General features: G+C 44.3%; 2 protein-coding genes across 3 annotated transcripts; both read left to right on the top strand.

Moving 5' to 3' along the window:
- The first annotated feature begins 3,946 nt into the window (after positions 1-3,946).
- Positions 3,947-8,312, top strand: LOC100823824 (deoxyhypusine synthase). 2 transcript variants are annotated; one of them, XM_003559868.4, is made up of 7 exons: positions 3,947-4,294; positions 5,097-5,264; positions 5,425-5,643; positions 6,405-6,488; positions 7,004-7,109; positions 7,180-7,415; positions 7,877-8,312. In XM_003559868.4, the coding sequence occupies exons 1-7, from the start codon at positions 4,061-4,063 to the stop codon at positions 7,961-7,963; spliced, it is 1,134 nt and encodes a 377-aa protein (XP_003559916.1). In that variant the 5' UTR covers positions 3,947-4,060; the 3' UTR covers positions 7,964-8,312. The 2 variants fall into 2 exon arrangements, with proteins under 2 accessions (XP_003559916.1, XP_024313781.1); XM_024458013.1 differs by having other exon boundaries at positions 3,985-4,294; positions 5,101-5,264.
- Positions 8,313-10,479: 2,167 nt separating this feature from the next.
- Positions 10,480-14,860, top strand: LOC100821974 (CWF19-like protein 2). The gene is made up of 9 exons (XM_003559864.4): positions 10,480-10,787; positions 10,884-11,172; positions 11,266-11,474; positions 11,576-11,776; positions 11,887-12,444; positions 12,689-12,756; positions 13,557-13,902; positions 14,096-14,308; positions 14,398-14,860. The coding sequence occupies exons 1-9, from the start codon at positions 10,743-10,745 to the stop codon at positions 14,722-14,724; spliced, it is 2,256 nt and encodes a 751-aa protein (XP_003559912.1). The 5' UTR covers positions 10,480-10,742; the 3' UTR covers positions 14,725-14,860.
- The last annotated feature ends 47 nt before the right edge of the window (positions 14,861-14,907 follow it).

Raw genomic sequence — 14,907 nt, 5'->3', positions numbered from 1 at the left:
TTTTTCTGTCTAGTTTCCTTATTTGCCATTCCCGGATTAAATTAGCACACGGCGGAATCGATCGTCTGCGCGCACAGCCGCACAGACGCTCGAGATGTTGACCTCCTCGCACTTCAGGCCCCGATCATGCATGCATGAATGCAGTAGTTAAAAATAGCGGCTAGCCAGCTGTTTACTGTATTAATTAGGCACAGCATTGATCTTTTGAAATGAATTAATCTAGAGATTTTTTTTTCAGTGGGTGGTATTTCGGTTACATCACTAGTCCTTTTCGATCGGTTAGCACGACGACAACAAGCTAGCTAGGGGAAGGAATAGGATCGTTGCATATATGCATGGCATGATGCTGCGGTCCACGTCGATCATAATTACTTCGTCGCCGCGCCGTACACAGTACGTGCAGCTAGCCGAACGTACACTTCAATACTTCATCATGATATAAGTGCGTCTCGTCCTGGCTAAGTCAAGCCATGGCCCGTGCATATTGGTGGACATACAGTGCCGGAGACGCTGACTGGCCGGGTCGATCGATGGGTGATGATATTTACATATATAGCACTACGATAGCTGCAGGCCTGCAATGCAATATATATACTCCCGCCACTAATCAGATCGATCGGGCTGGCTGGCTATATTGGTATGGCCACGGAGGAAAAAGTGCTACTAACAGTGGAGAAGGACGTGACCTGGACGGGGAATTAAGCTGGTCGGGTTGGGGGCGGTGCGTGTGTGTGGTCCGGATCGGAATCTCTGACCATAACATGATTGCGACCCGCCCAATGACCGGCTCTAGGCAAAAACCAAGAACGCAAGCTCGATCTCTCTTCTTCATCACCCACCCGCACGTACGTGGTGGACCGCATGGACGTAGTATGGTGCAGAGGAAAGCCATGCTAGACTCGATCGGTCACGGCACGGCAATGCATATGGCGGCGTTGCGGGATCGCCCATGCCGTCACGTGGCATTTGCGACACTGCCCCTGAGGTTAGGGTGTCGACCTGGAGAGTGCTCGCACAGGGCACATATATACGTACTCTGCTCCTACTCCCAAGGAGTACTTGATCAGTTTGGTTCTCTTTAGCTTTTAGGCTGTTCACAGTGAGAATAACATAGATGGTAACATAAGTGACTACTAAGCAAATTTGGTGATGTGGCATGTTATTAATGAGAAAAGAGATGTTTGTAGTAATTCGATATGTTACCATTACATCACACAAACCAAAACAAAATGAGTTTACAAGCTAATAAATAACATGATGCATGAAAACACATATATTTTACTATCCGTTACGGAGGTAGTAAGTCAGAGTAGCTGAGCCTTGAGGTCTTTGGGGACCGTGTGCCACGCATTCACTGTCCCGCACAGCTGGACTGGACATGCCCTCTTCTCTTTCTCTCTCTCGCATGGCCTGGCCTCCTCGTCTCCTGACTCCTGTACTAGTCGCGCGTCCTACGTGCCGCGAAACGGAACGTGAAAGCGTCCGCAGCTGCTTGGTCCCTGATCCCTGCATCATGCTGACCTGTCGGCTCCCTTGTCCCCTCGTCACGAGAATTCGGCGCACGAGATCGGCGAAGACCAAGGATTCGAAGGGATGCGATGCGACGGCGAGAGCGTCCTCGGCCAGCTTGTTGCAAGCTGGAAACACAAACTCCTGCCTGCCTGCTTTCAACCACCTCGATTTCCTGGCCCCTGACCCTGAGTCCTTGGCCCTCTGATCCCCGGTAGCTAGCACTGCACGCCCACTCAGCACAGTAGTTGTGCAGCTGCAGCAGGTGTACCCCGTGCGTGCGTGCTCGTATCGATGAGAATCCAGAAGAACTCGATCAGCCGTGATTTAGAAAACGGCCCGGCGGCAGCTACGTACCGAGTAATCTGGTTGATCACCACTGCCCGCTGCTGATCAGCCATTCTTGATGTCAACTGGTGCATGAACCATGTATGTGAGATGCTTCATAACGGGAACATAGCTTTAGTTCCTAATGGAGTTTATTTTGTCGATGTCGGTCCCACATGAACACACTACCTTCATTCTTATGTCAACTGGTGGATGATAAAATAATAAAATGATGTGATTCATCGTTCATGTAGTTAGCATGACCAGTTGTATTCTTATTGAATCAGGACTTCTTTGTTGGAAAAAATGTTATGGAACATTTCATCACATTAGAGGTGCAACATGGTGACCCTCAGAGTAACTTTTGATCCTTTTTAGTTCAAACAAATGAACTAGTTTTTCAAAAAGTTATGTCATTTTAAAACTTCAGTTCATTTGATTGAACTAAGAAGGGTTAAAGGGTATCCTGAGGGTCACAAAGTTGCAGCTCTACGTCACATGAATGATATAATACAGTCGTTTCATCGATTTGAAAAGCTTCCTACTTAGCTCTGCTTTTGTTTTCATAATTTGCAAACTGAAACAATCTATGATTGTCAAAAGGTATGCCGGTTACTCAAGGACAACCACAATTTATTTGTGTAATTCGCATGCAATCTTCCTTCTTGGTACATGTGCAATAGTGGTTCGGAAGAATCCTCTCAGAGTTCTCATCATTCTGAAGTGATTGGCATGCTAATTTAGCAAACGGCCCGGCGGCAGCTACGTAGCAAGTAATCTGGTTGATCACCACCGCCCGCTGCTGATCAGCCTGTCAAAAACGAGGCCGGTGTGGCACACGGGCGTGCCTATACTTTCACTGTCAAATACAGTTAGTCCAGGAGGTTATTTGGGTTAGATCAGCGGTCATGTTCGGATATAGCAGCACAAACACAATGACAGGGAAAGATGGTACGCATCGATCGTCGATAATTGCTTCGTCACTGCATACGCCGTGCAGGCATAGATACTGTACGTACGTGCGTCGCGTCCAACGCCCTGGTTAGCTTTGTTTGCCCTCTTTGCTTAAGCCATAGTGGTGGACAGTGTGCCGCAGATGCTGACCGTGCCGATGGATGGATGGATGGACGACGCGCGACTAATGATTCATGTCTTCTTGGTATCTTGTGCACAGTGGTGTTCAGCTGGCGGCTAGATAATTAAAACTGCCCGGGTTTTGTACAGAGTACTGTACGTATCAGGCACGGTGCTACTACCGGATCAGCATATTTTCACTGTTTTTTTTTGCAGGGAAGCATATTTTTACTGCTGGAAGACACTGATAATGATTTTTTTTTCCAATACTCACTGGTAAGGATTTGATTCATGCAACTTGGAAAAGCCTATGGCTGAGCAGAAAATCAAAAGACCAAGCTAGCGTTCACACATTGTCCGTCCGAGTACGAAGGGAGACGGATCGAATTACTTACTATCCATAATCGGATGCTTGGACAGCGATCCGTGAAATGAGAGAAGAGACAGACAGGGGTCATGAGTCATGAGAAGTGTCTGTTTCTCTCAGGCTGTACCGACCGACCGAACGTGCGTGCGTCTGGTCGTGTGAATCGTCCCCATGTTTGCACTTGACAGCTGATACCCAATGATCGGCTAAGCAGTTCAAAGTTTACACTTCGATATCGAAGTATCGATCATGTGAAATTGTACAAGTCATCCGCGTTCATAGTTCAGACACGGACTAATCAGCAGAGCAGCCGCGTGCCTGTTCTGTTTTTTTTTTCTTCTTGGTGAGGAGCCCTTTTTTTTTTTTTGAGAAATATTTGCAGGGGATTTTGCGAGGAGCCTGTTCTGTTTGTTTGTTTTTTGAGAATGCCTGTTCTGTTCTTCAGTGTGAAAAATTTCAAGGTCTTCTTCGAAGAATTTAGATGGGCCTTTTTCAGGGAAAGTTTAGTTTTTTTTTGGAGAGGCGGAAAGTTTTTTTTTTTTTGAGAGGGGGAAAGTTTAGTTGGGCGCTTGCACATAGTTGTTCTCGGCCGTTCAGCAGAAGAAATATGTGCAGCCCAACAAGGCCCAAAGGAACGTCGACTCCTTGTAGCAAGGAAAAAGGAAGAAAGAGAACGGACAACGGCGCGGAACCTGGTTCTCTTCTACAGTACTCCGTGGGGGAAAGGCGAGTCTTGTTTCTCGCGGCGGCGGCGGAGCCTCGAGCTCCAAGGATTCGCCGGAGATGTCGTCCGCCGAGGGAGGAAGCAGCGGAGGGCGCGACAAGGATGCGCTGGAGGGGGTGCGTGCCATCGTGCTGAAGCCATCTGAATCGCTTGACGAATCGCGGCTGACGAGGATCGCCGGCGCCGACTTCAACGACGCCGGCCTCGGCCTTGCAGGGCTGCTCGGGTCTCTTGCCTCCACGGGGTTCCAGGCGTCCCACCTTGGTGACGCCATCGACGTCGTCAATCAGATGGTACACTGCCCGCTTTTCACTTTCGACCTCAGTTGCGACTCTTGAGCATGGGAGGACTAACTGTAGCTTGTAAGTGCACATTTAGATTGTAAACCTAGGCTAAGAAGGAATTATGAATTCGTTTTTTTTTCAGTTTTGGGGTCTATTTTCGGTGTGGTTCGTGCGGAATCACTGGTAAATTCCTGTTTAGGTGCTAGTGATTTGTTCTGGAGCGGTGTGATATTTTTTAGATATCAGGGTAAAGCAGATAAGTGCTCAATTTTGGAAATAGAAGAAAAATCTTATACTCCCTCCGTCCCAAAATAAGTGACGTGGATTTATATAGATTGTTATGCAAATCCACTTCACTTATTTCAGGATGGAGGGAGTACTTGTTGTAGTGACTAGGAGATGGAAGTAATGTACTTAAGTGCTGCAAAGATGTTATGTACTCACTCCGATCCTAAATTCTTGTCGTGGTTTTAGTTCGGATCGGAGGGAGTATGTGTGTGGTAACAACGGAAGCACACGAATAATCTTCAGTCAATGGCAGCGCACCACTGATAGTTAAATTAATATAAGGCGATTTTGTCTGTCAATCTACGTCAGATGTGCATGAAAAGAGTGTTTTTATGATTGTTGTGTCATGTTCTGTCAAGATCAGTTCTGATTCGGAGTAAACTAGAGTTGATCTATATGAGGAAATGTATTTCATCACCATCTGTGGCCAAGAAACTTCTTTGTTTTTTCAGAGTTTCTGCTGATTTTGCTACTCTCCGTACGTTTGCTAACTCTTTCTTCCCTGTGCTTGGCGTCATTGAAGCTAGATTGGAGGTTGTCCCATGAGAAGCCTAGTGAGGATTGTGATGAAGCTGATCTTGACCCTAAATACAGAGAATCAGTGAAGTGCAAGATTTTTCTTGGTTTCACTTCAAACCTTGTGTCTTCTGGCATACGGGATGTAATTCGGTTTCTAGTTCAACATCACATGGTGAATACTCCAACTTTGTCTCGTGGAAAAGCTCAAATACCCTTTTTCTAATTGGCTTAGTGGAAGTATGTCTAGACATATTTGTTTGAGTTATATATTGACATTACTAAGTGCATTGATGTCTAAGCTAATTGTTTTTGAACAAAAATGTATTCTCTAGGTGGATGTTATTGTCACAACTGCTGGGGGTATAGAGGAGGATCTCATTAAATGCCTTGCACCAACTTACAGAGGTGATTTTTCTTTACCTGGAACACTACTGCGGTCAAAAGGACTGAACCGGATAGGAAATCTGCTGGTGCCCAATGATAACTACTGCAAGTTTGAGAACTGGATCATGCCACTCTTTGACCAGATGCTACTAGAACAATCTACTGAGGTATACATTCCCATCGGCTTTTAAGCTGTAGATTTTTTATTTGTGGCTAAAACAAAGTTGGCAACAATCTGTTCAAATCTTGATTCCATAGAGCCCCTAGCAACCGAAATCCACAGTAATGGTATTGTAGCTACCCTTTTTTGAGTGTGCATGCCCCATTATGGCACACATGCAGCTTCTGATGCACAAATTAGCTGCAACATTGGTAATATACAGAAGAGAAATAGATCCACAATATGACTCCAGAGTGCCTAAAACAATATTTTTAGTGTGCCAGAATAAAGATACTATAAACATTTTTAAATTTGACCCAACACAAATTTCCTTTAGACTTGGCTACATTGGCTTCCTTTCTTATAGAATATATAGGTTGAAATTGTTTCTTTCGCTAGTTGTTAGAGCGATGACCGCATACTTCTATAGTAATAATATATACAAGCCTATTTTCAGGTTTTCACTGCATAAACAGGCTTGAATAGGTAGTCAGTGGGATCATGTCAAACCTAATGTATGGAGTATGCCGTGTTTATGCGCAAATAACTGAAAATCAGTATACAGAGGGTTGTACCTTGGTAGATAGTTGGTGTCTAACTTATAAAGAAGCATTTTCTACACTGTGAACTCATTTTAATAGCTTCACTGCTTTGCTCTTGTATTTCAAACTGTCTGTTGTTGGTGTTGCATTCTATGCTACATGTGCCAAGCCAGCCATTCTATGCTGTGTGCTTTTGTTGTCTTTATGAATCTCTCATTACCTACAGAATGTTTGGACACCATCGAAGGTGATTACTCGTCTTGGGAAAGAAATAAATGACGAAACTTCCTACCTTTATTGGGCATACAAGGTAACACACTCTTCAGCTTTGTTTTCTTGCAAAATAGCAAAAGGACAGCATGAGGGTTTCAATGTTGATTCTATTTAAGAATTCTGTCGATAACCTTGATTGGTTAACACTGAGAATGAGATCAGCTAGTCCTTTTTGTTGAGAAAAAAATGAATTAAGCTAGATAAGCATTTTGTTGAGTTTGGGTCTGCCACTGATGTTGTTTCACTATGGAATTCCTTCAGTGTTTTGTCAGAGTCCAAAGGTTTAACCCAAAATTAATACTCCCTCCGATCCATAATAAGTGTCTCAGATTTTTGTACTAACTTAGTACCAAGTTGTACTAAATCTGGGACACTTATTATGGATCGAAGGGAGAAGTAATTTCTGAACTGAACCTTATTTTCTCTGAATAATACAGTGTAATTGCTTACTTGGTGTACATATTCAGGACTTCCTTTGTTTAAGTTCTTAGTTTCAATAGCTGTTGTGCGAAGACGGAACTCACACAGTTTTGACTCCTCAAAATTGTCCAGAACAATATTCCTGTATACTGCCCATCATTGACTGATGGATCACTTGGAGACATGCTTTTCTGTCATGCAGTCCGCAATCCTGGTTTTATTATTGATATTGTACAAGGTAAGTTCTGGTGCACTTGCGTTTTCTTGCTTTTATGTTCTTTTTTAATGTGTGCTTGAAATCTTTGCAGATATACGGCTGATTAATGGGGAAGCCATTCATGCAACCCCAAGGAAGACAGGCGTCATAATTCTTGGTGGAGGCCTTCCGAAGCATCATATATGCAATGCCAATATGTTCCGCAATGGTGCAGATTATGCAGTCTATATCAACACAGCTCAAGAGTTTGATGGTAGTGATTCAGGAGCACAACCCGATGAAGCAGTTTCATGGGGAAAGATCAAGGGTTCAGCAAAACCTGTAAAGGTATATGTAAACCTTGAAAGGTTTAAGATGTTTTTGTTTCTGTGTTTTGCATACCTCCAGACTCTTAGCTACTAAAAAGTTCCTAGGTATAGATATGATGCATGTGTTGTTTTGTCTTGCAAATAGTAGATAGAAAATTGCATGCATGAGCTTGAGCTGGCTGCTAATTTCTAAACCATCATGTTTTTCTTTTCTTTTCTTTTCCCTGGCTGCTAATTTCTAAACCATCTTGTTTTTCTTTTCGTTTCCCTGTATATGTACAGTTTGCACTGTAGAATATTGGAGCTTACGAGTTTATGGCATTATGGATGATTTTAAAAGATATTAGTTGTGATGTGGTCACAGAAGATCTCCATAAGAAATTACCAGCCATAATTGTGCTTTGATAACTAAAGATCTCAATAAGTCATATGTTGTATCTGATTATTTGTAATCTTACATTTCGGCCTTTGGAACTGCAGGTCCATTGCGATGCGACTATTGCTTTCCCGGTACTTGTGGCGGCAACATTTGCACGTAGGTTTCATGGTGCGAATTCAACTAACTGAATTTCTGGCGATGAAGTATGGATCTCAAGTGATTGATGCCAAAGCCTATTGGTGTTCATCGACTACATACCACTGCTAGTGTTGCATTTACTAATCGTGGAAGGTTTTCGTTGGCTACATACCACTACTAGTGATTCCTTTATTCGTTGTACACCTGAGGTTGTAATGCCATTTTGATGTTTCATCGAGATTATGTATGGAGTGCCTACCTGATTGTAATACCATTTTGATCTTTCAATGAGACTATGTATGTAGTGCCCACCGACAGTTTGTCCATCAAAGTGATTAGATGGTCTATGAGGCTAAGTTTGGCATTGAGTCCGATTATGATAATCTAACCTTTTCAACCGGTCTTTCTCTATTTTTCTGTTGGACTAACCAACTTTTGTCCCTTTCTTGTATGTTTTCCCACGTCTGATTATAAAATAAGTGAAAATTCGTTTCAATTGACATTGGCAGTGGTAGTGGCTTGAGCATTTCAATTTTCAGCTTCTTCGGAATTGCAGAAGTGTTACGGAAGTCCGCCGACGACAGAAACCTCCAAGAACTCGCCTCACAAGCACCGTCCCCCAAGTGTCATCTGGATTCCGGAAGCACATCAAAGCTCAAAACAGTGAAAAAGTGGAGGACAACGGGTCGAGTGGCCGAAGGACAACGGGCCGCCATTGCATGGCACATGCGTCTGACTTGCATCAATGCTACCGTGCAGTCCCCGCTTGATTGCTTCCATCCGTCCGACGGTTGATGCCTCGCGGACTCGCTGTGACCGATCATGGCAGTGATGAGAACATCGGCGGACGCATTCGCCATCGACATTCGTGTGCGGGCGGTGCTAGGAAAAAAAAGACGGGTGCACAACTTTGACATTCATATAAAAGTATATGCAATTTCAAACAAAAATCCATTGGACTGGTGCACTGTTGCTGCTAATTCCTGGTGCACCATCAAAACCTGGTTATAACTAGCATTAAATTTTTGTTTGACCCTGTGGCATGTGCACCATGCACCCACCATGTAGCTCCGCCCCTCCGTGGGTGGACGAATTGTGGCCAAAAGGCAGAAGCCTTGACGAGCTGAGTTCCATTGGCATCTATCCCCGGCATCCCGGATATGTCTGGGTTCCGACCGGAGCTCTAGGTGTGTTTTCAGGATGCTGATGGGTATCCAATACCCATTACCTTATCCATACCCATTCAATTGGGTCGGGTATGGGTCAAAAAAATTGCCCATAAAAACTGCGGAGGGTATGGATATTACCCGTACGAGATGGGGAGCCTGACATTGAGTTCCAAATCCGCCTGCACCGCCGGTCGCCGTGCTCCTTCGCAGCTTGCCGCCTCCCCCTGTCCCACGTCTTGATTTCTCCCTTCTCCCCTTGCGAAGCGCTCGGTTCCCTCGATTCCTCACCAGTTGGGTGCCGCTGCGGTGACCGACCGTCGACGAGCCTGAGGCAAGGGCGCCGACCGCCAACGAGTCTGCGAGGCAACGGCCGCGACATACAAGAAGACTGGTTTTCGCTCTCGAGGGCTGCGAGGCGAGAGCTTCTCTCTCACTGAGCTGGGAGGCCACCTCCTCTCTTAGTGGTGCCTCTAGTTCCAATTTTGGGGATTTCTCTTCTTCTTTTTCTTCGATCTGAATCAAATATTTTGGTTATATGTGTTTTGATTTAGATCCCAAATGCAAGATCCGCTCGGTGTTCTCTTTCTTTTTCGTGCAATTCGAGCTCAGTGCATGTTTTTTTTAGAGAAATTCGATTACAAACTGCTGCACTGCTGCTGCAGTTCGAAGCCGTATGCAGGATAACAATGGGTCAAACGGGGAATGGACAAATTATGGGGATGGTAAAGATGAGGATTTCACTGTTTGGGTATGGGAGGGCAAAATACGGGTGAATCCAAACCCTCCCCAACGGCATCCTGAGTGTGTTTTGTTTGTGTCCCATTTAGCCTTGCAAATGAGGGCAAAAATTGACTTGCCAATTAGTTTACCAAGGATTTCTCAACTTTTACTTTGCCATGAAAAGAATGTGCGAGCGAAACGATGCAGTTCATGTTGGCAATCAAAATTTGACAACAAACCAAACAATGACCTAAAATATTTTGGTTGCCACTTATTTCGCTTGGCTATCTGCATAAACCTATTACTACTTCGAAGTGCCCGTATTGCTTGCGCCGTTGACGTTAACAGAAGGGGATGTGGGGTTTCGACGGACTGGGAGCAGCCCAGCCCAGCTTGAACGACCCCAGGTCAGGCCGGTGCACCACCGCAGCCAGCAAGACAAACAACTGAACAAGCACGAGTGAACAGACAGACAGACATAGATGGACGGGATCAGATTCGGGCTCGTGGAGCCGTCCAGGACCAAAGCTGATGAATAAGTTTTTAAACACCTACCAAGGCCCAGATGTATAGGACTGGATCAGATTCGGACTCGTGGATCAGATTCCTTACTTTCAAGCCCAGCCAACACCTTTTGTTTTTACGTGGGTCGATGTATAGGTGTTTAAGGGCCCAACCCAGCTTGCCGACCGACCCCCCATCTCTTGCTACGGTACGCCTCCCCGCCGCGACGAATACTCGCCGTCCCCTGCCGCCGTCGCCGTCGACTTCCTCGGACCCCAACCCCTCTTCTCCTTCGCCTTTGGGTTCGCCGCCTCGCCGCCCCCTTCTCTTCTTACGGTACGCCGCAACGGATCCTCGCCGCTCCGTGCCCCCGTCGCCGTCGACCTCCCTCCGATCCCAACCCTTCTTCGCCTTCGACTCTCCCGATTCGGCCGTTATGCTCTCCGGCATCAAGTTCGTACCCCGCGACCAGATTATAGCTGTAAGTCCACCAACACCTGCTCAATCTGCTCACTGGAAACCAATACCTGCGTTTTCTCTCTCGGTTCACATGCTGATTTGATTTTGCTCCTTGTAGACAGGAGGAGGCGACGAAGACTCGGGATCCGATGGCTCCGCTCGGAAGAAGAGGCATTCGAAACATAGTAGGAAAGGGAGAGACAAGGAGGAGAAGAGGAAGAGTAGGCACCGACGGAGAAGGAGGTACAGCTCGGACGATTCGGACAAGGGGTCAGACAGCGAGGACTCTATCGATGAGGAGGAAGAGAAGGAGTTGAGTCGGAGCAAGCGCCGGAGGAAGCACCGGAGGGGGCGACGTGACTTCTCGGACGGTGATGAATCCAGCAGCGAATCTGATAGAGGAAGAGGTAAATGTAGTGAATTTTGTTAGGATGCTGTTTTAATTACTCCAGTAGAAATTTTCAGGAGTGTGTGCTTAACACTTGACATCCTTGTTACAGGTCATGGCAAGGGGAAGCAAAGAGGTGCTACAAGTGATGATGAGGGTGAGGAGGAGGAAATGGAAGGCGAGGGGTTAAGGGCGAGTGAGGTTGTCAGGAAGGAGATGGGCCTTGAATGGATGCTCAAGTCGGCAAGTAGCAGTCAGGTTGACAGCAGCCGTGCTCAGACGGCTGATAAAGAGGAGAATTTTGAGGCTGCACAAGAAGAGGTAACAACAATATTCACTTCAAATTTTGGGACGGTTCTCTGTTTTTGGGGGATATTATGTGTGTTGTGTTAATCACATCAACTATGTCTAATTACTGACAGGTGAAGAAACCTAACCCAAAAGAAATGAATCCTTATTTAAGGGATAATGGTAGTGGATATCCTGATGAATCCATCTCTTCAAAGGCGCCCAATCAACTACTTGCATCTTCTGTTGTTGGTGATGGAGGTGCTAGCTGGAGGCTTAAAGCTTTAAAGCGTGCAAAAGAGCAAGCAGCTCGGGAAGGTAGAAAAATTGAGGAGGTGTGTGCATCCTTACATATCGTTATTTTGCGTGTGCATCGCTACACATGATTATTCAAATGCAATTCTAGTTAATTTATTTTAACTTCTGTGACTGGAATTTACTGCAGGTTGTTGAAGAGAGATGGGGCTCATTAGGCCACTTAGCTGCATCAGTGTCTACATCTAGAGTTGCCCCTTCGTATGCTCATTTGCATGCAATCAGAGGCAGAAAAGCAGGGCAAGCGGACAATTCCCAAACACTGTCCAAAGAAGATTCAAAGGAGGACCAGCAAGGTGAAGAGAGTGGTGGACGCCAATATTTGCGAGGTGTTTCCTCTAGGCATAACGTCATGAGAAAACCTAAACCTGATTCCGTACCTTGGAAGAGGAATAAACAGAACATATCTTCTGAGGATCAGACTCTTATCTCTTCAGCAATAGCAGGCATTAACCAATTTTCTAATGATGGAAGCTTTATGGAAAAGATTAATAATCATGGTAGTAAGAATGTAAATGTTCCAAGTGTTGAGGCTCATGAGCTAAAGGATAGTGAGCAGAAGTTGCACAAAGAGAGTTCAAAGAAATCATTTTCAGCGAGTACTCAGAAGCTAAATGCAAACCAGTTAGCTGCAAAGATTCTGCAGCTCCGAATGAAAGGCAAACATGAAGAAGCTGACCAACTTTCGGTGAGTGTTACATCTATTGTTACCGTGACAAAATGACGTTTTTTTCTTGGCTCATTAGTGAATCACTACTTTACAAAATAATCAAATTTACAACATAACATTGATCATATTCATTTGATCAAACATAAGATGTATAATTTAGAATACGGTGGTTATGCCAATCAAATTTCCTTTTGCTTGAATGTGCTTGAAGTAGAGTTCACATTCAACATGGCTGCTTAACTAATTGTTTTTTTTTTCTCAGAGAGAAATGGAGAACCAGGATGCTTCTGTTGAAGCACCTATTCATGGAAGGGAAAGGAGTTCAATCAGGTTAGTTCATCTTATGTTGGAATTCATTTTACTAGTTGATGTTATACGATTGTATGCATCTATCATATGTTGTGATTTGAATTATCTAGTGCTTCTCTGGTTGAAACAAACTTCGTTCGGATGGTGTTCAATGTGCACATCATTTGAACAACATGTCCATAGTTCTGTGATTATCTTCTGCTTATTCTTCTTTTTTTAGTACTGTCAAAAGGATGTGCCGTACCTGCTGTTTCAGGGCTGTTTGCTTTTAATGCCATATTCCACCATCTTGCTTTAGATGTCTGAATATTTGCCCATGTGACAATGAAATACCTATTGTCATTCTGAACTAGTACATTACACATACCCTGCCCATCTAAGATGTCCACCATCTTGTCAGATGTGATTCCGTAAGTTAACAGTGTTGGCCCAGATGGTATCTCTGGTGTAGTCTAGAAAAGAAATATGTCCGCATCTGTAGTTCTATACAGCTATGCTGAAAAGTTCGAGATAGTGATCATAGTTGATCTTTTACTTTGACCGTCTCAATAGTTGCTACACCAGTACTACATTTATAGGTAGAGTTGTATAGTTAAAAGGAAAGGAATACAGTGTGCAACTCAATTGCGCTGCTAGAATTTTTTGATAACCCACACACCATGTGGTGCAAAACATAGGATGCACCTGCATTGATGTGTGAAATATTCTAATTCGAGCATAGTTCTTAATTTTGTGATATGACTGAACTTCCCTTTTTAGTGCCATATTAGCACATATGGTTGTTCTGCCTGACTAACACAAATTGCCCTTTTTAACTGTAGGCATACGGTAAAGCCTAGTGCTGCTGATCGCAGGAAAAGAGAAGAGGATGCTGACTTGCATCTTGCAAATAGAATTATGCACAACAAACAGTACAACATGACAAAAAGTGTAGAGGATGAATATGATTTTGGCGATGCTCCCAGTAAGAAAGGCAAAAGGAAGGTACAGGAGGAGAAGAGAGACACTCATAGACATATCTTAACACAGAAGGAGCGTTGTTTGTATTGCTTCGAGAACCCGTCAAGGCCAAAGCATCTGGTTGTTGCTATAGGAAACTTTACTTACTTGATGCTGCCACAGTTTGAGCCTGTTGTTCCCGGCCACTGTGTCATTCTTCCATTGCAGGTGAGACATTTAGTATTTAGAAAACGATCATTTTTGCACTGTTTTTTTTCCTAAGAACTGGCTGGCTTCAATTTGCTTTTGCTTTTGAATAAGCTACCGTGGATCCTCATGTTTTTTTTCATTACAGCTCTTCTGATTACCGATTGTATTTATCTGAAACTCTTACTAATCCTATGTCTTTCAATGATTGCAGCATGAATCTGCAACAAGAACAGTTGATAAGAATGTTTGGGAGGAGATTCGCAACTTCAAGAAGTGCCTCCTGAAGATGTTTGCGCAGCAGGACAAGGATGTGGTTTTCATGGAGACTGTCATAAACTTGGTCAAACAACGGAGACATTGCATGATTGAATGCATCCCTGTCCCCTGTGAAGTCTCAAACAAAGCTCCCATGTACTTCAAGAAGGTCAGTTGTCTATAGTTATTTGCGTAACTTTGTCATTTGTCCTGCTCTGCTTCAGATTTGAATGAAAATTCATTCTTTACTCCATCCAGGCAATTGATGAAGCTGAAGAAGAATGGTCCCAGCATGAGATGAAGAAGCTTATTCCAACAAGTGGTAACCTGCGGCAAGTCATCCCGGAGAACTTTGCCTACTTCCATGTAGAGTTTGGGTTGGACCGTGGGTTTGTCCATGTGATAGATGACGAGAGCAATTTCAGTGCTGGTTTTGGATTGAATGTTATCAGAGGGGTGCTCCGCTTGCCAGGGGAGGACATGCATCGTCGTCGAAGGCATGAATCCATGGATAACCAGAAGCAAGCAGTTGCCAGCTTCATGAAGGACTGGGAGGCCTTTGATTGGACAAAGCAACTTGAATAGATGTAAATACAATTTCGAGAGTACTTGGAAAATGTACGGAACAACAATTTTGTAGGAAATATTGTACTGATGTTGTCATGTATCTGTATTTTTAAAAATTAAGTTATGTTTTCAGAAGATGTGGGTGTTAACTTGATATTTCAGCTCATTCCAGAATGTCATAGTTGGTATGTATGAATGACC

Source organism: Brachypodium distachyon, chromosome 1 (assembly GCF_000005505.3).
Source record: "Brachypodium distachyon strain Bd21 chromosome 1, Brachypodium_distachyon_v3.0, whole genome shotgun sequence".
In the NCBI taxonomy this organism is placed as follows: Eukaryota; Viridiplantae; Streptophyta; class Magnoliopsida; order Poales; family Poaceae; genus Brachypodium; species Brachypodium distachyon.
Note: the sequence above shows the minus strand (reverse complement) of the source record. Positions and strands in the feature narration are given on the sequence as shown.